Source organism: Siphateles boraxobius, unplaced genomic scaffold (assembly GCF_051911475.1).
Source record: "Siphateles boraxobius isolate OS27281-9 unplaced genomic scaffold, OSU_SipBor_1 9, whole genome shotgun sequence".
NCBI lineage: Eukaryota > Metazoa > Chordata > Actinopteri > Cypriniformes > Leuciscidae > Siphateles > Siphateles boraxobius.
In genome coordinates this window covers 26,493,095-26,517,500 of record NW_027509219.1, presented here as the reverse complement: position 1 = coordinate 26,517,500, position 24,406 = coordinate 26,493,095, and the positions used below count along the sequence as shown (strand labels likewise).

Below are 24,406 nucleotides of genomic sequence, written 5' to 3'. Positions count from 1 at the left end.
ACTTTTATGTTATTCAAGATCGGATGCTTCAGTCATTAAATGCAGGTGCATGTGCTTCAGATCTCCCGGAGCGGACGGATTGTTCCTGATAAGGAGTACAGGCACAAGCTGATCCAGCGAGCACATCAGAGACATGTGAGAGAGTGTCTGGCTCAGGCAATCTTTCACAAGGTGCTAGACATGGAGGTGAGAGCATTATGCGGTCTACATATCAGAAGCTCTATTAGACTAGAATGTTGTGTTGTGTCATAAAGTAAGGGTAGTAGTCTACATACTGTATATTCATCTCATTGTATAATACAAGTTAAAAGGTGCACAAGAATTAAAAATTTCTGAAGTAATATTGTATAAGTATGGATATAAAATATGTAAATAGATCCTGTACTAAGGCAAAAAAAGTATTTTCTTCTATATTTCATTTTCCCACTGTTTATGCAGCGCCTTCATCAAACCGAGATCAAGAGAAAACTTGAGGAATTTGCACGGAGGGAACGAATCCACAAAATAAAGGTTTGTCATTTTTACAAAACTCCTTGACCTTGGTGACGTGGTAATAAAGTACATTTTGTGATTTAACTTTTTGCACTTTATGCTAGGCTGAGCGCTCCAAGAGATATGAAGATGAACCAATGCTAATGCTGTCACCTCGGCCACCCACGCGGCCAAAGATCTCTCACGCAGAGCATTCTGGGCCAGAGGGAGAGCATTCTGAATCAACAGAATCTGTGAGTGGCCCATATCAGTTAATAATGAGTAAAATAGCTTTACAAACTAACCATTTCCTTACAGTTTACTTACCATATAATTAACAGGTACCTCCTAAGTGCACTTTAATTCTATATTACAAATGACTGTTCTCCTGGTGATGTGCTGTTAATTCTTATCCTGCCGCTTCTTCAAAAAGATATTATGAATTTATTATCTGCTTTATGTTTATTCTAGATAGTTACCTAGCTAGCCCTAATGGTTGCCTAATTGTATATTCAGATAATTTGTTTGCTCATTAGGCTCTGACATGTTTAACAGAAGTTGAAGTGGTGTGGTGATTCCCATCATGGATGTTTGCCCGTTGACGTTTTAGGCACCTTGAGAGTTACTGCTCCAGCAGATTGATGACACATGAGCTTTTTTGCTTGCTCTGGTTTCTCTAGATACCTTTTTTCAAACCCACATGTTAAGATCTCAGTTTTACTAGTTTACGTTCAAGTAATTAAAAGCGCAGTGTGCTCTGATTGGTCGGCTGTGAATGGTCAACCGCTTCGAGTGTGCTTCGGAAATGTCCCTTACCATAACCAAGAGTTTTAACGAAGTAACTCAACCAGCCCCGCTACTTTTTTGTGTGTATGTCTTGGGTGGGAATTGATTAAATGAGGAATACTGTGACGTGTACGTTCACAGAAAAAAACTCAAGACTACAATCGAGGCAGTTCAGGGAGTTCAGAAACAGTGCTATATATATATATAATGCATAACAACAGTTACATTAGTAACTCTTTCTACTCTCTACTCTTTTCTACTATTCAGCATATTTAATATTTGACAAGTGAGTTGTCTTACTCCTGTAGCCGAGTTCCTCAAGGCCCAACACGGCTCCAGGGAAGATGCAGAGGCCTGTTCGTCTCAAGCCCCTGAACAGTAACAGTGCCACGGCCTCTCTGAAGAGAACCTCCCCTCGACACAGACCCCCGGACCGGGACTCGTCTAACGACACCGATCAGCTCCTCAGTTATACGGTGCGACCATCCTCAGGTCCTAATACTTACATGCTTGCTTACAAAACCCCAGTGCAAAATCACACTCAGACAACTAATAGTACTCATTTGTATACAGCTCTGCTGAAGTATCGAAGACCAGCGTTTTGTGTGTCTTCCTGTAGGAAAGAAAAAACACAAATTAGATGTCTTTAATATCTCTATTGTTACTTCTAGAGAGAAATAAGAATAAATGCTGAGCAAAAGTTTCTCAGATTTATCTTCAGAGGAAAAAGGCCCTAATAATCTCACATGTTTTTCACCTAGTGTTTCAGAAAAGATCTCAACAGTGTCCGCAATTGTTCTCAGATTTGCAGAGATACCAAAGTCTGTGAAATCAAAAATCAGAGATATAAATGTTTCTAATAAAATTATCCAAATCATCAAAGCTATGATATTAACATTAATTTTAAAACAATAAATTAATACTAAATGAATACTTTAATACTTTAATACTCAGCAAGGACACATTAAAGTGATCAAAAGTGACAGTAAAGACATTTATAATAATATAATTATAATCTATAACTTATTAAAAACAAATCCATAAAACTATTAGGCAGCCCAACTGTATTTTTGACCAAATAAATGCAGCTTTGTTAAGGATAAGAGTTTTCTTTAAAAAAAACAACAACATATATACTTAAGTCTATGAAATCAGATATTAATATTACATAAATATCCATATATATACAATTTCAAGACCAAATGATCAAGGCTAAGATATTCTCATTCATTTTATAATTTCATTAAAACATTTTTTTTTTTTACTTAAAGTCAACAATTTGTTTATTTCTTATATAACTTTGTTTCTACTAAAAATCTGCATAAGAACTCCACTAGGTCTCCAGAGCTATAAACAAAACACCTCAGAGTAATAACATTTTTGTCTCTCTGGATTGTTTTATAGCTGGACAAAGACGCCATGAGACACTTGACCATGACAGACTGCTCTAGCACTGTCTCGCCTTACCGTCTTCCTGTCATTAACAACTATGTGACCCCTGTGCCGCCCCTCACAAAGAAAAAAGAGAGAGGGCCGAGAACAAACGGCACACACAGGGGTCGAAAGTTAAGACCCACTACAGCACCAACTACAGAGGTTTATATGTTGAAGTGATTTACTGAGTATTCAGGGACATGAAGGTTGACATGGCCATTCAAATAAATCCTCGCTCACATATATTCTGCTATTACTCTTGTCTGCAGCCATCTTCTCTCCAGAGGACATCAGCTCAGAGTAAAGTGTCAGTAAGCATGGTATACTTTGGGAAGAGTGTTCACCTGTCCCATGATTTGATGGACCTCAGAGATGAGGTCAAGATCTTCCAGCAGCACTGTGGAGGAGAGAACCTCTGTGTCTACAAAGGGATTCTGAGAGAGGGAGGTAGGTCCCTGTACACGTGTGCTTTGTAATTCATATCTTAAGGACACCATGCATTACACTACTGATCTAGGGGCTTTTGATAATGAGTGGCTCTTACTTGGCAGTGTTGCATATATTAGAATACATTATACATATATTATGTGATTCTCCTCTTAGATTTTAAGATGCAGTCATCAAAATAAAATCAAAGTAAACTTTCTTTGCCTATCCTGTATCCTTACTTGTAGAAGTTTTCCAGTTTGTGTCAAGACGTCACCAAGGATTTCCCTTCAGTCTTACATTCTTCCTGAATGGCCTGCAAGTGGATAGGCTCAGCTCCTGCTGTGAGTTCAAACACAGGAAAGGCACTCGGCTCGGGGGCAGACATGGACACTTTGGATTTTGCGGGGTGGAGGGAGCCTCTCCTTGCTACAAGTAATGATAATACATTGTGTTTAATGTTAAAATGAAAAAGATACTTTCAAAACAGTATTAGTTTAATAATACAATAAGTGAGAGAAACACATTTATTTCTCACACACACACTTACCGTTCAAAAGTTAGGGCTCAGTACGATTTTTTTTTCTTTTAAAAAGAAATTCATACTTTTATTTAACAAGGACATGACAGAAAAGACGTTTATAATAATACAATTATAATGTACAATTTATTAAACATGTATCCACAAAAATATTAAGTAGCACAACTGTTTTCAACATTTATAATATGAAATGTTTCCTGAGCATCAAATATGCATAACAGAATGATTTCTGAAGGATCATGTGACACTGAAGACTGTAGTTATAGCTGCTTATAATTAAGATTTGTTATCACAGTAAATTGTAACAATGTAAAATTATTTTTTATAAATATATATTAAAATAGAAAACAGTTGAACTGTAATACTATTTCCGCAATATTACTGTTTTTATAGTATTTTTGAATAAGCTGCAGTCTTGTTGAGGATAAGTCTTTTTTCAAAAACATTTTAAAAATCTTAGTGAGCACAAACTTTTGAACTGTAGCATTATATCTACCACACTCCCTATTTATCATTATTTGTTCTGGCCGTTAAAAAACCTACATTGGTCCGTCACTAATAAAGATGCATTATGGTTTTGTCTAATGCACTTCATCAGGTGCATTATTGCCATGGGCTTGGATAAAAAACCCACCCCTCCTCAAAAAAGAGTGAAAGAGGATCTGCCAACCTCTAAATCCCAAGATGCTAAGGAGGCCACTGATGTAGATGAAGACATAGAAACACATTCTAACGCAATGCCTGACACACCTCAGGAAATGGAGACAGAGCCTAATGGAGAAACAACTGGGAAGAAAAAGACCAAAGATGGTACAAACTCCCAAAAAAACTCAATCAACAACAAATATATTTGTGAAATAACTTGATGTAGTGATGAAGGTACAGTTTGATTTTATTTTTATTTATTTTTTGAGGCTTTCTGTCCTCAAGACTCAACCAATTTCTACAATTCCCCAGCTGTGATTCTTGGATACTCTTTGGCCATTCGAATTAGGCTTTGTGTTTCCTCATATTTATACTCATGGCTAGATAATTTCATGTTCATATCACCCTGGTGTGCTAAAAAAAATCGTTTCATAATATTTCCCCCCACTTACATTTTTTACTTCAATAAAAGGTTAAATCTTTTTTTTTTTTTTTCTGAATGGAAAATATAAACAATGCAGTGATAAACAATGCAGATTAATTTTCACAGCCATCTTTAATCAAATTTACCAACAGTGCTAATAATTCTGACCAGGACTGTATACTGATACAATACACAGTATGTGTAATACATACCAAGTAATTTTGGATAAGTTTTTATTTTATTTAATATTGCATGGACCATATTTATGCTATGCTCTCATATAGACTACGAGGAAGACTTTGAGGCAGATGATGAAGGGCCAGTTGAAGATGTTGATGAAGTAGAGGAAAAGACATCTACTGACAATGGTGGAAAAAAAGAGACCAGGGATGAAAATGACATAAATGAAGTGAAAAGCAACGCTGACAGTGATGACGCCAGTATGTCTAGTTAGCATTTCTTTATGGTCACCATTTTCAACAATATTTGTCAACATCTAATACATTTAGTTTGTGTTCTTAAACACCTGATACTCAGAGATTATTTGTCTTCTTCCTTCAGAGGTCAAAAGGTCATCATCTGTCTCATCTGGACGAACATCCAGCTTGTCCAGCAGTGACAGTGACAACAGTGAAAGAGAAATTGTGGAGGACACCAAAGAAGTCACCACTGCTAATGTTCCGGAGGAGAGCTTACATGCAGAGGAGGACCTCACAACAGCTGAGACCAAACCGGAGGAGACAGAGGTCACAGAGTCCAGCGACATCACATTACCTCAAGCTGCAGCGGAAGACTCTGGGACACAGGATAGTCCAGGGGATGGCATGGAGAAGAGCGACCTGGAAATGTCAGAAGACACAGACAAGAAAGAGGGAACTGAAGGTGAACTATCTGGGGAGGATGCCAAACCTGAAGATAAGCCACAAGAGAATGAGCCAGAGAGAGGTCAGTGTCTGCATGAAAACTAGTGCTGTGTGCCTGTCATCATCATCAGACATTTTGTGTTTATGTATGTTGGCTTTTTCAACATCAGAACTGGAGGGCCTGTTTTTTTATTCACAAATAAAATAAGCATTTTTAATTAAAGAGTCTTCTATTTGACATTTTTGCTAAATTGTTTAATTCTAAACAATCTTTAACTATTAAGCAACTTTTGAAAACATAATATTGCCTAAAAACTTCTAAAAACATAATAAAAAAGTTTGCTTGCCGTTACCTGAGGAGAGGATAGTTTAGATGATGGCATGGTTAATTGCAAGTACATGACCCCACTAATGGCTTGAGTTCTGATTGTGTTAAAAGCACACTTCTGTGTAATTGTCAAGGCCCCTGAGAGTATGTTTAACTCTAGGTGGTCTTGCAAACATCTTTGTATTGATTGGATTTGTGTTTTCTATGTGGCATCAAATGTGCTTTTGATTGCATGTTATTTGTGTTGCCGTAAGCATACTGCTCAGTATAAACCTCTATCTTGACTTTCACAATCCATCAAGAATGTTTAGACTTAATTTTGAGATACATCTTGGATTTCAAAATAGGTCAAGTCACTGCAAAACAACCAAATCTATAAACATCAGTATGCATTACGTGTTGGCTTTTGAGGATTTGCTAGTTTAATGAGTGGGGAAACAGAGCAGTGTTTTCTATTTGTGATTTTGTCTTAAGTTTCTGATTTCAACATGTTTGAACCATTTAAAATGTGCGTATAACCATTTTTGATGTGTTTTCTTTTACACATGATTAAATACAATGTTTGGCTTAATTGGTACACTTCAAGATTAGGTTGTGCAAAATCCATGTGTATTCCCATCAGAGATGGTTATGGTTCCTTTTTCGGACACCTGTCCTGTGTGAAAGCATTTAAGTGATTGTTCACTGCATACTGTGTTCCCAATCAAACTGTTTGCTGTGCTTTTGGTAATAAACCTTTGAGCAATTATTTCATTTAGACGATTATTTTTGTGTTTCATTGCTTCTGTGTTATATTTTTAAATACATTTCAAATGAAATTCATCCGACTGAGTATGTGACTGTTATTCATTTAGTTACTTCACAAGTTAACATTAACATTTTGCCATGGATGCTATATGTCTGTCTCATTCCCCGTGACTATAAACAGCCAAGTCAATGCAAGAAAAGTTGTCTGAGGCCATTTTGAAGGAATCTCAATGTAGTTCAGAGCCAGAGTTTAGTGATACAAGCACAGAGGAAGATGAAGGGGCCTCAGTGAAGACCCAACAGGACGCCCAAGGTAAATAAAGTTGCCTCCCTCTTTAACCGGGCAGTCTACAGATCATATATATAGCTCAATGATGAATTACTTAATTTATTTATACAACAAAGTTGTTCCTGCAGTCCTCGAAAAAACCCTTGACAGTTTTGCATTTGTAAGTATGATTAAATCTGAAATGGTTTAATTGTAAATGCTCACTTTTACAGGAGCAGAAATGGAGAGTGTGGTGGGTTTCACCTCACCACAACCATCAAACACACTGGATGAAATTTCAGAGAAAGGTGAAGCCAATGCACAAGAGTCTCTGTGTGAGGAAAACGCACATGAGCCTCATGTCCGCACAGAAGAAGAAAGACAAGAAATAGGAGAGATTCAGGAGGCAGCTGCAAGTTTAGACATAGAGGAAACACATAAGGATGGACAAAGTGAAAGGACAAATGAAGTTGAACAACCAGATAAAAGAGAGGAAGTAAAAACTGAGACTGAGGATATTCAAGAGAAAGATAAGGATGTGGACAATTCAAATGCAGAGGTTAATTCGGAGTTTAAAGAAGAAGAGAAAGACTCATTAGTACAGGAACCAGAGACACATACTGAAATGCTGGACACTGGAAATACAGACACTGAGGTTCCAGAGATGGAGGAGATGGATTCGCTATCTCATACAGAGAATGATACACAAACAGGGGCAGGTGACACTCAGAGGCAGCCAGAGGCTGATGACGCAGATCAGAACATAGAGAGGAGGAGCGACGGACAGCCAGACAGAGATGAAAGAGAAGACCTAGCAGATGAGGCTGGGGATGATAAGTCAACTGGGGAAATGGTACAGAAGACAGATGGCAAGGTGGGTGGTGGAGGCTCTATTGGTAAGGATGAAGATGGTGAAAAATCTAGAGAAGAGATAGAAGAGACAAAAATGCTAAAGGTTGAGGATACAATTGAAGATTTGGGAATAGAGGAGGCAGAGAAACCTGGGGAAGAAGAGATTCAAGTTGGTAAGAAAGATGATGAGTTAGAAGGTGATCAAGATTCAAAGGCAGAAGATAAACAAAATAAGGAAAGTACAGAAAAAGACAAGGATGGTGTGAATGATGAACATGAAGAAAGTGAAGATGGAAAAATGTCTATTGAGGTTATAAATAGACTAAATGAGTCACAGGAAATTCAAAATGTAAGGGCAGAGAGTAATGAAAAAGAGGATGATGGTGTGAATGATAAACAAAAAGAAACAGAAGATGGAGAACAGGTTAAAACCATACTTAGTGATGGAGACGAGGAAGAAGGGCACGAGAAACCAAACAGTGAGATCGAGATTGGAGGAGAAATCAAGAAAGGGAAAGATGAAAAGATGGAAAATAGGTCTCAGGAAGAGGAAAACGATGAGGACGGGAAAATGGATGAGATGGCAGTGGAAACAGATGGAAATTATGTAAGGCATGAGGCAAAAGACAAAGAGCATGAGAATAAGTTAGAAACAGGAGAAAAGTTCATAGTAGAGCAAGAGAAGGAGATTGCAGATATAAACGAGATTAGTAAGAATACATTAGAGGCAGGAGATGGAAAAGAGTCTGGTGAGAATACAGCCCAAAAAGACAACTTTGAGGACAAAAATGAGGAATCAGTTACACAGGAAGAACAAAAAGAAATGGGTTCCAGCGGGACGCTCAAGGATGAAACAGAGGCCAGTACCAAGGAAGAACTGGATGAACCTGCTGGGGTGAATAATGACCTGCTGGATAGGAACGTAGATGCTGAAAATGGAGAGAGACAAGATGTGGGTCTTGAAGAGGCTGATAAGGTGGAAGAATATCTCCAAGAGGAAACGCGAGACAAATCAGAGGTTGAGACAACTGGTGATTGTGCTCAAGAAGTTATAGATAACACTGAAAAGACAGAGACCGATAAAGATGTGAAAGAAGAAAATGGTAATGACAAAGAGCAAGGGATAGAAAACAAGTTGAATGCTCAAGTTGTTCCCTCAGAAAGAGAGTCTCAGTTGGGCGGTGAACAGGAGTACCAGGGCAGTGACAATCAAAAAGCTGACAAAGAGGATGACAAAGAAGAGGCTGACAAAGAATCAGAAACCTCTGCAACAACATTCATAGAAAACATAACTCCTCAGATAACACAGACGATGGTCAATAAGGATACAGAAAGTGAGATTGTCTCAGCCGAAGCTGAAGTCACAGAAGAGGAACCAGAACTAAAAGGTACTGACGATGAACTGTTAAGTAGAGCTGCTCCTGAAGGGATGGACGGTGATCAAGTGCAACCATTGGAGAAGAAAGGGAATCTTGTCATTGAAGAGGATGGCTCATCAGTTTCCCACACGGTGGAATCAGAACCTGTGAAGAAAGTCAAAAAAGGGGACAAAGATCCAGTTCTGAGCATTAATTCAGATGATCTGGATGATCATCCAGCAGCTTTAGCTAAAGTAGTTGGGGTGGATCTAGTGAGTAACTGGATTAACATACACCAAGAATCAAAGTATTTTCAGACATTCATCGAACCCCTCGATGGAGAGGGTCTCATCTCGGAAGAAACCGAGGAGAGACTAAACGGTGAAGGGTTAGATGCTACAGATACACCACCAAGTTCTGATTTCGGGGGCCTTGATGAAACACTCAAGAGTAGAGATGAAACTGCAACTCCCATAAGGAACAACCTCAATGAGAACACAGAGTCTGTAGTTGAAAGCTTGAAAACAGAGACTAAAGTTGAGGCCATAGAGGCAGATGCTCACAGTAATTACTCTAATGACAGCATACATACCTTAACCAAAGATGAAAAAGTCCAGGAGGCTGGAGATACTAGAGGTTCTTTGGTCACTTCCTGGTCAAGACAGAGTAATATTGAAGAGAGCAATCAAAAAGACACTGCTAGACAAGAAACTTTGACGACAGATGACGGCATAAACATGGGGATAACAGCAACATCTCAAGACATTCAAGACAGAGCCCCATCTGAAACAGAACAACAGAATGTACCTAGAAATGTCGACCTGAATGCAAAAGAGACTGAACAAAGTAATCAACAAAATATGACTGATGAAACCAAACATTTAGCCCAAACAGAGGAAGCAAGTAACAAAGAGAGTTTGGAAGACAATTTGAAACCTGACCATGTACCTCAGTCAGAGTATATCGAGCCACAGAGTTCCACAATCACAGTAATTACAGACCTCACAATTGTCAATAAATCGGAGAGTGGGAGCCAACTCATTCAAGATGACACTGCAAGTGTAGACTACCATTCCAGACACTCAGATGGAAGCAGGAACGTGAACGGAAACAGGAGAACAAAAGTAATTGATGGCCATTTCAAACAGACTCTAAGCACAGAGACCTTAAGCACTTTCTCACTGGATGATTCAAGATTTTTTGGGCCCGCAGGATATCCTAGATTAACAACTGCTCACACAGAGAACAGCTATTAGTACAATAGTAAATCTTTCACCTAACCCAGGGGTGTCCAATCCTACTCCTGGCGGGCCACTGTTTTGCAGAGTTTAGGTCTAACCCCAATCAAACACATTTGAATCAGTTAATCAAGGTCTTTCGGGATTACTAGAAACTTCCAGACAGGTGTACAGGGGTAAGTTTGAGCAAAACTCTGCAGGACATCGGCCTTTGAGGAGAAGGATTGGACACCCCTGCCTCAACCCATATAAATGGGTTTAAAATAATGGCACTTCCTTTTCCTTATCAGAGACCCATAGTGAGTCTTGTGTGCTAAGTAGGGAAGCTATCAACATCCCACTGAAAATAGACACCGTAGGACGCACGCAGCACAAATAATTTAATTATTCATGATGCTGAGCCCTCCAGTTGGTTAGGCTGTATAGCAGTATACCGTCCCACTTCAGACACGCATACCTTAACTTAGAGAATTTAACTAAAATCCCAAAGCATGCACTTTACTCTGTGTTCCTAATTAGTGTCCGGAACACTTTAATTTGCTGTTGCACAGTGTGATGTGAATGACACGAACACCTTGCTGATTTCTGGCACTAGTTTAATGGTGTTTTCACGATTTTACACTGGATTAATCACCCATCATCAGTTCACATACATTGCTACGATATGTTCTTTCATTCTACAACCCCCCCCCCCCCCATTAATTTCTGAATTATTGCTCGTAATCATGCAGACCATGAGAGTCAGAATCAAAACTTGAAATGTTTTAATCCCAGAGGCAAGGCCAAATTGCTCTAATAGTGCCTATGTTGTTAGGTGACATCATTCATTATCTGTTTAGATAACCTGTCAAGCTCCTGTTTCACACAATGGCTCATTTGTCAAAAAAGGTTAATGTTTGCTTTTGGAATTAGAATAAAATATTGAAATACACTAATTTGTCTTTCAGAATCAGAATCAGAATCAGAATCATTTAAACACCAAACACAGTATAAAAAACCCTTGTACAAAAGTTTTTGACTCTTTAAAATCAAAACTTTGAGATATTTGTATGTATACTGAATGTAACATCACATTATGCATTATTATTATTATTATTATACAAAAAAAATCCTTGTGAGGTTTTGATGTTGATTAACATTTGTCGTGCCATTTTGGTTGATTACGGGTCTTTAGACGCCATGAATGCAAGTATTTGTGCGTGTGATGTTCTTCAGAGTGTTGCTGCTTCTAGTTGCTGTCCTCAAAACTTCCATTGCTGCTGCATGAATGGAAACGCATGGTGCTCATGGGATCTGACACATATCCTGCGGGAATGGCACAGAACACAGTGACTGACACACACTCAAATACAACCACCCACTTGTTGCACCATATGCTGAAAAACATCCACAGAGTGCTCTCATCTTTGCAGCTCTGTGAAAATGTCATTTTAACCTCAGAATGAATTTGCGTGGATTATATCAACATGATTGTTGCCATATTCCATGTAAACTATAATGCAAAAAAAATGTTGCCCCACATTAAGCCATTACATAAACAGATGAATCACACATTTGATAACTTCCAGTTGGACACAAACCGTTTCTGTCAACGGGTGGGAACTGCATGTTCCTCCTCAGCTCATCCAGAGACAAACCCTGTGATGACCTTCGACCAGAGCTGTCAAAAGAAGAAAGGCTTGATTCAACAATGAGATTAGTATTGGTTTACGCTAAAGACCACAGAACAATTACGATTCATCCGTGATATCAAATTTTAATGACGCTAAATGGGATACACTTCTGTTTCTTTGTTGTTGTTATATCAGCTCAATGAGGCCTTGCAGAGTTTGTCCTGCTCAGATGATCCTCTATTTTTTTTTTCGTTAGTCATTCGCAGTGTCACTTTAGCCTTATTTATTGCTCATACCACCAAACTGCTTACATTGCTAGATCTAGTTACATAAAACATATGAAAGATTATAACTAAATTAGGCTTGAAAGTTCGAGTCCCCTGTTGTAATTTGTTGACGGGTTTGTTGACAGTTGCCAGGTTCCCCCACAACACACACTTTCATCACTACCCATAAAGAATTGAGAGGTGACCACCAGCAAAGGATATCAGTGTGAATGTCATGCAAGTTTCATTGCAGTCACTTTTTTTGTTTTGTTTTCATGCCTCGGTTTCCAAGCAACAGCACTTTAGACTGTACAGAAGTGTTGTGGTTGGACTGCATGACACTGACCAAACAAAAGAGCATGGTGGCCTAACTCCTCCATTAATGCATGGGTATGATGAGGTAATGGCCTCTATTTATTATTTATTTTAAATCATTTTTTCAGTAATGTCTCATTGTAGTTTGGTAATAGGTTGTTGGGTGGATTCTTCTTTTTGCAATTTCATGGGCTCATGATTGAATAGTGTGTATGTTTGTGGTAGATTTAGGGTGCCTGAGTGTTTGTATGTGTACTTCTGGGTCCAAAATGCATAGGCACGGGCGTTAAGGGCGTATTCCAACTCGAAGCGCGAGCGGAGGGCAGCCACGTGACTTCGTCCAGGACTGCCACGTGCTACCAGACTGTCCATGGAGGAGGAGGGTGAAAGAGAACCACTGCTGTTACTGGAGGCTGGAGACATAAGCTGTACACACATAGAAACACATACGAATATGTACTAGACAAATAGAATAGTACTGTATAGTGGATATATGGGTTATGTGCATGCAACCTACCTCCACGTTACACAGGCATTCCTCTAGTTTGGCAACCACCTCGGAAAACTCAGGTCTTTCCTATCACAGAGAGTCAAAAATAAGGGATGTTCATCAGAGAGGTTTGTTTAAAAGTACAGAAACGTATCTCTGGCTATCCAAACAGCTGCTCTGCTGAAGGGCATATATAAATTACTGTTAAAAAGTTTGGGGTTAGTAGTTTTTTTTTTTTTTAAATTACGATTTAGAAAGGATTCATTAAATTGAACAAAAGTGGCATTTAGAGCAAGGACTTTTACATTGATACAAAAATCTATTTTAAATAAATGCTGTTCTTTTGAACATTGTATTTATCAAAGAATAAGTAGAACATTTTTTTATTACCGTTTCTGCAAAAATATTAAGCAGTACATAATTTTTCTGAGCAGTAATGATGTTGAAAATTCAGCTTTACACAGGAATAAAAAAAAATGATGTAAACATTTTTTACAAAATATTTCATAATATTACTGTTATTATAATATTACTGTTACATATACTGTTTACTGTGTGGAATGTTGGACATTTCATGCACTCAACTGTCGCAGCTTTAATTACGTACTGGAGTCTGTTTAGTTGGTTCTGATTCGCCTGCATTCCAGTGTCTGATTCGCCTGCATTCCAGCTCCTGTGTGTTTTTTTGTTTTGGTTTATTGTTAAATAAAGTGACTGTTACGTGTAGATTTTGCCTCACTACTATCCCTGTTGCAACCAACTGTGGCAATTCAGACAACTTATACACGCACACACACACACACACACACACACACACACACACACACACACACACACACACACACACACACACACACACACACACACACACACACACACACACAATATGTTATTCTGCTCTTTGACCAACACTAAATGAATGCACAATACAAGCTGTAAACATCCTGGCTCTTTTCAAGAGTTGCTCAGCAAAAGCTCTGTGCTCTACAGAGAATAGTGTCAAGCTGCACTTTGTACCAGAGCACATTCTTAACAAGCACACTTGACAGTTTCTGCCACACACCTGAGGGACCAGCGCTGAGAACATTGCAAAGATGCTGTACATGAGAAAACACGTCGTAGAGAAACGTGGTATGGTAGGGCAAGCAACTTATGCTCATTAACAGGAATAGAAATAAAACTTGTCCTGAACTCCAGAGATAGACATTCTGGGTATTCTGACTGATTATAAGCAGACTCAGAAGCAGATAGGTAGTTCATGAATAGATGCAATAGGGACATGTAAGGCAACAGGAAATAATTTGTTAAATTTGAATATTCCTAAATTAAATTTGATCTTTGATCTTTATTTAATAATATTTTACTTACTTAAAATAATTTTCTGCTTCTCACCTCTCACCTTTTTACCTAAGAAGCAACTAAATTTTTTATAAAATACCAAATCACAGCTAAACAAAGTTCATAGTGAATGTGCATGTCACTTGATAAACCTATAATATTTGACTTCTTTTCTGGGTATATTTAAGCTAGATGTGGGTCCCTCACCTCTGGACAGGCATTCCAGCCCCTCATGAGCAGCGCTGAAATGGGTTTGGGGATTGAGTATCCAATCGGAGGACGGACATGATGATACGCCATATCTGCAGCGGCTGCAGCTGTAAAGAATTCACACAGATGGGGGTGAGGTCTTTTTTAATTAAAATGTAATCACAATTATATTAATATAATACTAATAACATTTAATTTAATCAACTACAATTTAATAGTTTATAATTCATCTTGCTTTTCAAACCAAGACAATTCGGGTGAAAATTTATTTGCAATCCCAAGTTAAGGAAAGTTCTGTCAAGACAACTCTCAGAGTTTGACATGGTAATGGATATGACAATGTGGATATGTTTGGTCTTGGTGGAATAGATCTGCTACGTTGCTGATGCTGTTAGTTATTGCTGCTGCAGAGCAAGTACGGGACTTGCTACTGCCAATACATACATGACACACTGCTGTGAGCAAGTAAGACATGCTGCTGCTGTACAATATACAGGACTGCCAACTTTTGAGTTTAGCTTGGAGTGAGAATATGGGGGGGGGGGGGGGGGGGGTGCAAGGTTGTTGTTTTTTTTACATCACAATAGATATATTGTGGTTGTCAAAACATTTGGTAACTAAACATAATTTTACAAGGTTTTTAACATTTACTAGGTTTAACGTGTAACAACATATTACAGTTTTTACATAGTAGAATGACCGGTAGCCTACTGTTTTTATTAGGCTATTGCTTGACACAAATTTCACAATTTCAATTAAATTCTTGTGATTAGATTCCGATCTTGATTCAATATCGATTCATTTGGATACAAAGTAGGTACAGTAGATACATGTAAATTTTTCTCAAGAAAAAAAATCCCACCTAATTGTATATAACTCAGCTGATATTATTATTAAAGGTTAAAAATAACAACTCAATTAAATATAATGCCATTTTTAATATAATAACTACATTACAATATTTTAATGAAATAAGTAAAAATACAATAAATATGATATATAGTGCACATACAAATTTTTCTAGCCTGCTAACGTGCTATGTGGTCGTTAAATGGCTTTCCTGAGGTAACGTTATGAGACAAAGGCCTCTTGTTCTCCCGCTGTTTTATTATTACCTCTTTCTGCGGTTGAAAAACACTTATTGATTGATATTATGTATGATGGATACATTTCGGTAAGTTGTACTGTCTCTTTCAACATACCCATTGTTCATTCGTGTTTATTAACTAGATGATCGGTTCACATGCCGCTTGAACTGAGGCGCTACTATGATCTGTCACATCACATTTACAAGCGCCAAAACGATATTTATTGTTTGAATTTCGAAATAAAATTGACAATGACAGAATCTGTGAGCTGAGAATTTTTTACATATGAAAAATAACCTTCTCTGTCTTGTCTGTCGGTGTCAGTGTCTTCTTTGCTTCGCGATTTTTCTCTGCTTAAGAAAATGCATGTGTGGCGTGAGAGCGTGTGAAAAGTGTCAATTGCATGAAAGTTGGCAGCCCTGCAATATAGCGTACATGAATTACTTGTTGCGGATCAGATAAAGGTGGAGCTGGGGAAAGTGGAGGGTTTCTGAAAGTGCGCTGCACTGCTAAGGCAAATGCTACCCATGTATTTGAAGGGCGAGCTTATTGGCTACTGATACAGCAGGAACCAATCAGCTATGCCCAATAGAGAATGATGTGATTACGAGCAGGTTGAGTTAGGACCCATCAAGAGTTTCATGACAGAACTTTGTATAAACCTTATATATCAGCTTTGGCTAATGTTCTGGCAATGTTCTCTCAAAGTTACAAACAAACATTCTTCCAGTAACATTAATAGAATGCTTGTTCAAAGATTGTGGGTCAATATGAGCTATTACAGTAGTGAATAGAGAGGTGCAGTGCATGCCTGGTTTGAGATGTGCAAATGGAATCTCTCCCGTGAGCAGCTCCCATAAGCAGAGGGCATAGCTGAAGATGTCTGCTTTCACCGTGTAGCGTGTACACTGGGTAAACACCTCTGGGGCCATCCATCGCAGGTTCTGCACAGCATCAGGGAGCAAAAAATGATGAACACAAAACAAAACGCCTGCTAACCCCAAAGGACAGGCACACATACCTCCCCAAAGACACACTGACGTACTTAATGTGACGTACCAAAACCGCAGTGTAAGCAGTATTAAAATTGCTTACAGAGGATGGATTTGTAGGTGGCTATTAATGCATTACCTTTTTGAGGTGTTAATTAATAAACAGAATTAACCAAGAACACAGAAAGCCTGTACCCCGGGTTGTTTAGTCATATTGTCCTCATCCACTGACAAAAGGAAGCGAGACTCTGCAGAACAATACAGAAACATTTTCATTACATAAAAGTACATTTCATTTAGTTTTTTTATTACAAATTATAGTATCAGCATAACCATTTGAAGAAGTCTAACTGAAATGTTAACATGAATTTCATGTCTATGTACAGTATTTGGTTTATCCCTCTTTTGTTCCAATGACCGCTGCACTCAAGCTGCAAATGTTTGTTGTGTAAAAACGTATGATCATGTTGATTGACACTAGCATTATTTGAAATGATCCAAAGAGCATCTTTTGAAAATCTGACCCTTTGTACAAAGGAGTTCACATGGTCAGTGTAGCAAATTTGATTAGTGACCAAGAAATTGAGCTTTCAGTTTCAAATTTGATTTTGAATCCTGATTTTTAATGCTGACTCAACTGTTTTTGCTCTAACTAAATAAAGTGAGAATAAAACTTGGTTCAGGTGTCTCGTTAAGTGTGTGTGGCTTTCTTTACCTCCAAAATCAGCCACCACAGCGTGTCCATCCTCATAGAGCAGAATATTATGACTGAAAAGATATCACTAGGTGAAGGGAGGTTTAAAACAAAGAGCTCAGAATACTGTTTCATCATCGCTGCCAGCATTGACAGTCTAGAAATATATACGGATTATCATGTAATAGGATGGTTTTTACAAATGGACTGAGAAACAACAAAGGTTATTGAACGAAGCATGTGATGATGATGATAATGATGATGACTAACCTGTTGAGGTCTCTGTGAATGATTGGTTGGGTCAGATTGTGCAGATACTCCATGCCCTTGGCCACATCAATGGCAATGATGAGCTTGGACTGCAGATCAATGATTCTGGATGTAAAGACATTGTTAAGTGAACACCTCCTCCCCGCCACTGATCAATGCACACTCCCATCATTCCAACTCAAACAGATCAATGAGATGAAGATCACCTTAAGCTGCATATGGAGCACTAAGAAGAAATCAGACGCTTATTGGCATTGATGCAAGTCTTACTGTACAAACAGATCCTGGATTGCCTCAAATTTCTCTTCTCTTCTGGTCACATTCTAATCAGGGCTTTTGTAATAATGTAATGTAAAAAAAATTAATAAATGTAATTATTACAAGTTTAGAATTTTCAGCCTCATTACTCCAGTCTTCAGTGTCACATGATCCTTCAGAAATATGTATTCTTATATGCTAATAAAATTGTTTGATCAATAGAAAGTCATCAACGGATAAAAACACACAAAATTATGTTGAAATGTTATAGGCAAGTATCCTTGTAAGCAGAGTCTTAAACAAGTTAAAACGAGTTAAATGAACGTAAAGTGTTGTGAGAAAATAGGATGTGTGTCCTGCGTCATGTGCGTCAGGTCTTAAAGTGACAACAGCCTAATAAACTTGCTGCTGTCTGTGCCATTAACGTTAATCAAAGAACAAAAGACAAAGAAAAAATAATTCACTGCTCTTGACTGAATCCCTTTTGTAGCTTTAATAAGATTAATCAATATTCAATTTATAATTCATGCAGTGAAGACTGTCCAATGTTTTATTATTCAATTTCTGTATATTTACTTGTTAGACCTACCTGGAAATCTTAAAGCACTGTTTACAAGGTTACATGGGTAAAAAACAACAGCTTAGTAAAAAGATGCCATTAAACAAATATTTAAAATATACTGTATTTATGTTTTGTCTACATTATTTTAGAAATTCAATAAATTACATTATAAAAAGCTATTAAAAACTTGAATGTTAGATGCAATTAAGCGCGATTAATTACAGAAAAATGTGTGATTAATTAGTATATATATATATATATATACACAATAATTAATCACAGGACGATTCACTAACCATATAAATATACATATTCTTAAAATTACCTCTTCTGCTCATGCAACAGCGAGAACAGGGATCCTCCGGACACATATTGCGTTACAATGGCAAACTGACTAGGGTCGTCCAGACATGCCCCCACAAACTGAATCACACAGGGGTGGTTGAGACGACACAGGATGGAAACCTCCCGACAGAACATATCGGTGTCTGATTTTGAGCAGTATGTGTTTGCACGGTACCTGTGGAAAGGTATGAATGTTTGCTGTTTGCTTTGTATACGCGAAGTGGACAATTAAGAAAAACAAGTAAAGAGATCTTACCGTTTAATTGCAACTATCTTATTACGGCACCTTCCTTTGTAGACCTTTCCAAAGGAGCCTATGGTTAGAGTGTTTTAGTCATTTAGGGTTTAATGGGTACTCATGGCGAGCTAATATTTATTATTAAATTTACATACCTGATCCAATAATCTCATTAAATTCCAGTTCAGAGAGTTGAAGTTGGAAGTTTGATGGAAGACTTGCTCTCAGGAGAAGCACATCTGCCTTCTCTGAAGGGAAAAGATTGCAAACAGGAGTTTGTTTGTTTTAATACCTTCACATCAATCTTTGTATAAAACTCTATTCATGTTTCCTTTAGCTTGTTGTTGACATATACCAATGAGTCATGGAAGATAGGTTGTGTTATTTGTAACATCTGTGGCAGATACAAAGAAATGGCTTAAACTGTTGCAATCACGCAGCGGGAGTATGTTTGGAGACGGTTCTGACTCACTGACTCTCGGAAGATTTTGGTGACTGTGGGTAGCAGTATTTCAGGACATAAAAATAGTATCATAGCAACAGTGATTCTGTGAGTCAGCTCTAAGTGTGTGCATGTGTGTGTGTGTGTGTGTGTGTTTGTGTGTTTTTTACCTTTAGTCATACTTTTGATCTTTCCCAGGGGAGAGGGGACAGAAACATAAGACCCATCTGCAACAGACACAACTAACAAAAATGAACTTTTTTTCTCTTGCTTTCACTAATTTTCACATCAGCAACAGCATTTTACATATACACTAATTCACAGTACAACTCTGTCAGGCTACATGTGGAGAGTGTCTCATACCACCTCCTGGTTGAGAATACTCATTGCAGGGCGAGTCGTCCTGAGGCCGTTTGTAGTGTTTTAGCAGAGTAACAATGGCATCGTGGCCTAAAAAGAACATGCATACATAGATCACAACATATCACACAAACGAAAATCAAGGCCTTTATTTCAGTTGATTTTAGCCATTGGAATTTGAAAATGTGATGGATCAAGAGCAATGTTCTTAATTTGTCATTTTACACATAATTTGACTTATATAATTATAATTTTAAATTATATATAATATAAATGTAATTATGTATAAGACAGACAGACAGATAAATAGACTAACCTTTCTCATAGGCCCACATTAAGCATGTCTGTTCGTCCTTTTCTCCACTGGAACGGCTGGGGTCACAAGCCACCAGATTCATATCTGCCCCGTTGTCCAAAAGAAACTGGACCAGTCGGATATGTCCATGGAAACAGGCACTATGCAGACCTGTTGTTCCAAAGGTCAACTTGAGATGTCAAGACATTGATGATGAAAGCAGAAATATTTCCCAAATTATTGTCATTATTACTGATGTAAACACAGATTACTGTTGTCAACCTGTGTGTCCATCTCGCCCCTGATGGTTGATGCTCATGGCATTATGACTGAGCAGATACTTGACCATTTCCAGGTTCTTGCCGTAGGTGCAGGCACTACAGAGAACAGTTAGACCTACATTTAGAATGTAACAATAAGATCAGCAGGGACCTTAACCTTATTACAGGGGTGTAATCTGTCAGGAGATGCCCATATAGAATGCATAGATTAAAGACACCATGAAATACTGCAGTATTTATTATAATTGATTTATCAATCCACACATTTCTTTAAAAATGTGCCCTTGTAATCTTTAATCAAATAACTTTCACTTGCAGTGACATCTCTTCTCTTCTCTAGCCCTTCACACAGAGCGCTGATCCCAGAAAATTGCCATAGAATTGCTAGAGTGCCTTCCTTGTGAACGCAAACACATCCCGGGATTGACCCCTGAGTTTGATGCCTGGATGGGGACCTAGGAACATTGCTGGGATCAATCCCAGAACATGCCTGCTGCGGAGACATTACATCCTGATGTCACATGTCTTTACGGGATGTGTGTGAACACACGCACCGATTTCAGAAGATCACTGGCAGTGTGAATGAACCAAAATCAATCGATCCCGGGACTCTTTAGCAGTGTATTTAACGGCATCTCTGTGTACAAGGGGCTTCTGATGATGTGTTTACTGGAGCAAAGACGGGATAATCTGACATGAGATCAACCAATAGAAAACCACAACCATCTAAACAATTCCCCATGGACAAAATCAAGCCCCGCCCTAAATTTTTTCTGGTTCAAGAAGCCGTTTCACTTGGATATACGTCACAAATAGGGAAGAAAAAACTACCGCAACTTCTGTTTCGTGCAGACTTTAATAGTGGTTAATGTGAAGGACATTGAACAAACTGAGGAATTTTCAGATTACCTATGAAAAGCTGTCTCGCTGAAGATGTTCTCCTTAGACAGACTCTCTGTGCCAGACAACTGAATAATCTCTTTCACCGCTTCAAACTGTCCATTGTAGCAGGCTCTGACAGGGAATATGACACTCAAATCAGAATCACTATTACTTCTGTCTGAATCACAGATGATTTGTTGAGTTTAACTGCCACCTTGTGTTGTGTGTGATTCACTTCTCAGGTGAACTCACAGGTGGAGAGGTGTGTCGCCATAGATGTTGACAGAGTGTGGCTGTACATCAAAGCTGCCCTTCAGTAAGAAACGGACAACCTCCTGGTGTCCAAATCGAGCGCAGAAATGAAGGGGTACATGATCCTCGTTGTCTTGAGCATTGGCTGTATAGAGTCGAGATGTAAAATTCATCAATTATGAAAACGAGTTCTAAAGAAGTCAAAAAGCATCGTTATTCAGCTCAAGTCAGTTCAATGTTGATTAACTTCAGTTTTAGAGTACAAGGAACAAGCTCTAACCATCAGTTTTGCTGCTGTCCTCCATCAACAGTTTGACAATGCCCAGAAAGCCTTTAGCTCCAGCCAAGTGAAGCGGCCTGTCCCCTACCTCTCCACTCGCATTGACATCAGCCTCAAACTTCATAAGAAGCTTGCACACCTGTCCCGCAAGAAAAAAAAAAGATCATGAACAAGCCATTAAGTAGATCATGGACATTTATGATACACAGTACATGGCCTGACCTGCTCGTGGCCAAAGTATGCTGCAATATGCAGAGGGGTGAAGAACACTGCATCTTGGACGTTGACGTACGCCCCGTGTTGCAAGAGAATATCGACGGCCTTGAGGAAAAATAAAAAAAATGTTAATGACCTTGTTTAAACCCCTATAATTATTGTACGGTAACTTAATTTCAGGTCCAGCACGCACCTCAAGATGTGCGGCCACAGTAGCTATATGTAGGGCCGTGAGGGCTCCGTACCCCACCTGCTGGATATCTGCTCCACCATGCAGCAGTGCAGTGACCAGTTCGGCATTATCCTACATCACAGAAAGAAATGCCAAGTTATCATATAATCTGGGATTGTTTATAAGAGGAAAAGCATCCCAAATGAACCCTTGACTGACCTTGAATGCAGCCAGGTGCAGAGCAGTGAATCCATTCCGAGTGAGTCTGGATGGACGCAAACCTTTCAGCATGAGGGTCCTGATGTGAACTTTATTCCCTGGTTGTGGAAAAAGAAAACAACTTAGAAAAACATTAAAATGTATGAAAGTGCCATAACAACAGAATGTAAGTCGTCAAGCAATTAAACAGGTGGAAATTCGCTCCTAAAAAATAGGTTAAATATCATTATTCAACACTAATATGTTACTGCAAAGGAAATGTCAGTTGGAATGATTCATGTATGATGTTTTCAATATCATTGCATCATAGTAGATATAACTTTATGGTTTGGTTTAATAGACAGGGCTTTGATTTAGCCAGGATTAGGTCTTAGTTCAATTAGGACTTTTAAGTAGCTTTTATAAACATGCCTTAGAAAAACCGGTCCCACTTTATATTAAGTGGCTTTAACTACTATGTACTAACATTGAAATTAATAATTTGATACAATGGACTTATTGTGTACATACATGTTTTTACATTGTACTTATATTTTGAAAATACCTGAATGTAATTACAGCTGTAATTAATTTATGTAATTACATTGGAATTACACTGTTGACCCTTCCTTTATACCTTAACCCACCCTTAAACCTACCCATACCACCAAACCCGTCCCTAACCATACCCGTATCAAACCTCACTAGCAGTAAATGTGTTATATAATACAACATGAAGACAATAAGTACATTGTACTTATTTTTCGATGTAAGTACATAGTACTCAAAGACACTTAATGCAAAGTAGGACCATAAAAGTTTTAACATGTTTTAGCTCTACCTCCACATACACAGCAGAGATGCAGCAGGGACAGTCCACCCTCTGTGCGATAATTCAGGTTCACTTTATTGAATGCTTCGTCTGAGCTGTATGGAAAAAACACAGAGAAATCAAGATATAATAAAAACATAAGCTTAAACAGATCTCCACATTTACTGTGTTTGGCATGGTAATGAATATGACAATTTTAATATGTCTGGTATTGGCGGAATAGATCTGCTATGATGTTAATGTTGATTCTTGCTGCTAATGTCAATACATATATAACATTCTGCTGTGAGAAAGACCTGCTGCTGCTGTATAATATTGAATACATAAATTACCCATAGCAGATACAGGTGGAGCTGGGGTAGACGGAGGGTTTCTGAAAGTGCGCTGCAACTGCTACGACAAATGCTGACCAAATATATAGATTAGCGAACTTATTGGCTACTGATACAGCAGGAACCAATCAGCTGTATCGATTGGTTATAGAGACCAATAGAGAATGATGTGATTGCGAGCAGATTGAGTTAAGACCTATCGGTCTGTGCCATATATAGAGTTTCATGAAAGAACTTTGTACATGTCCACACCTTAAACCTCATTTGTATACACTAATAATAGTACACCACAAAGGAAGCTATAACACTGCTCTTGGTTTTAATCAGTCTCACCTGAAAACATGCTTTAGTTCCTTGAACTCCCCTTCTTTAATTCTCAAGTCCTCCTCCAGTCTCTCAATAATAACAGCGTATGACTCACTCACTTTCTTTTTCCACTCATCTAAAGCAAAACATTGAATCAAGACAACAGTACATGAACACAATAAACACCCACTGTATAATCCAATGTTACATACAGAACAATTACTTAGTCAATGGAGATGTCAACAAGGATTGAAAGACTGAAAATGTTAGTCTTAATCTATTCAAATTAGCATCGACATGAAAAGCATGAATAGAACTAATCAAACAGTCAATTAAAGAAGCTTAATGTTTACCTGTACAGGTTTGAGTGGGTCTTGATTTGTAATTGCCCATTGGACTGGTTGGTTTGAACTTTTGTATGCGATTAGCTGGAGGGAAAGTGTCATGCAGTGGTAACACAATGCTTTGGCATAATAGAGAAGAGTCCGATAAGGGATC

At 38.3% G+C, this 24,406-nt stretch overlaps 2 protein-coding genes across 6 annotated transcripts in view; one reads left to right on the top strand and one right to left on the bottom strand.

The window, feature by feature from the left end:
* Window positions 1-10,514, top strand: part of erich3 (glutamate-rich 3) — a 15,004-nt gene extending 4,490 nt beyond the window's left edge. For 2 of the 3 annotated variants that reach the window (XM_077222907.1, XM_077222906.1), the window contains exons 3-14: window positions 61-186; window positions 439-510; window positions 597-725; window positions 1,566-1,733; window positions 2,662-2,853; window positions 2,961-3,138; window positions 3,366-3,552; window positions 4,257-4,468; window positions 5,012-5,167; window positions 5,289-5,672; window positions 6,847-6,978; window positions 7,167-10,514. In XM_077222907.1, the coding sequence (XP_077079022.1) occupies window positions 181-186; window positions 439-510; window positions 597-725; window positions 1,566-1,733; window positions 2,662-2,853; window positions 2,961-3,138; window positions 3,366-3,552; window positions 4,257-4,468; window positions 5,012-5,167; window positions 5,289-5,672; window positions 6,847-6,978; window positions 7,167-10,399 (5,049 nt within the window). In that variant the 5' untranslated portion in view covers window positions 61-180 and the 3' untranslated portion in view covers window positions 10,400-10,514. Of the gene's footprint in view, window positions 1-60; window positions 187-438; window positions 511-596; window positions 726-1,565; window positions 1,734-2,661; window positions 2,854-2,960; window positions 3,139-3,365; window positions 3,553-4,256; window positions 4,469-5,011; window positions 5,168-5,288; window positions 6,684-6,846; window positions 6,979-7,166 lie in introns of those variants that run through there. The other variant, XM_077222908.1, reaches the window with a different exon arrangement.
* A 446-nt stretch (window positions 10,515-10,960) lies between these two features.
* Window positions 10,961-24,389, bottom strand: tnni3k (TNNI3 interacting kinase). Of its 3 annotated transcripts, none has more exons than XM_077222913.1 (25): window positions 24,262-24,389; window positions 23,936-24,044; window positions 23,280-23,365; window positions 22,460-22,557; window positions 22,262-22,372; window positions 22,075-22,173; window positions 21,853-21,991; window positions 21,573-21,717; window positions 21,348-21,452; window positions 20,440-20,534; window positions 20,179-20,328; window positions 19,866-19,952; window positions 19,673-19,729; window positions 19,216-19,308; window positions 19,079-19,136; window positions 18,803-18,997; window positions 17,658-17,762; window positions 17,409-17,461; window positions 16,889-16,941; window positions 16,513-16,645; window positions 14,611-14,720; window positions 13,093-13,152; window positions 12,832-13,001; window positions 11,962-12,041; window positions 10,961-11,686 (listed from the first exon to the last, which is right to left on the bottom strand). In XM_077222913.1, exons 1-25 carry the CDS (start codon window positions 24,299-24,301, stop codon window positions 11,610-11,612), a joined length of 2,508 nt encoding a protein of 835 aa, XP_077079028.1. In that variant the 5' UTR covers window positions 24,302-24,389; the 3' UTR covers window positions 10,961-11,609. The 3 variants fall into 3 exon arrangements, with proteins under 3 accessions (XP_077079028.1, XP_077079029.1, XP_077079030.1); XM_077222914.1 differs by having other exon boundaries at window positions 19,869-19,952; window positions 24,262-24,382; XM_077222915.1 differs by having other exon boundaries at window positions 23,290-23,365; window positions 24,262-24,307.
* Between the last annotated feature and the right edge of the window lie 17 nt (window positions 24,390-24,406).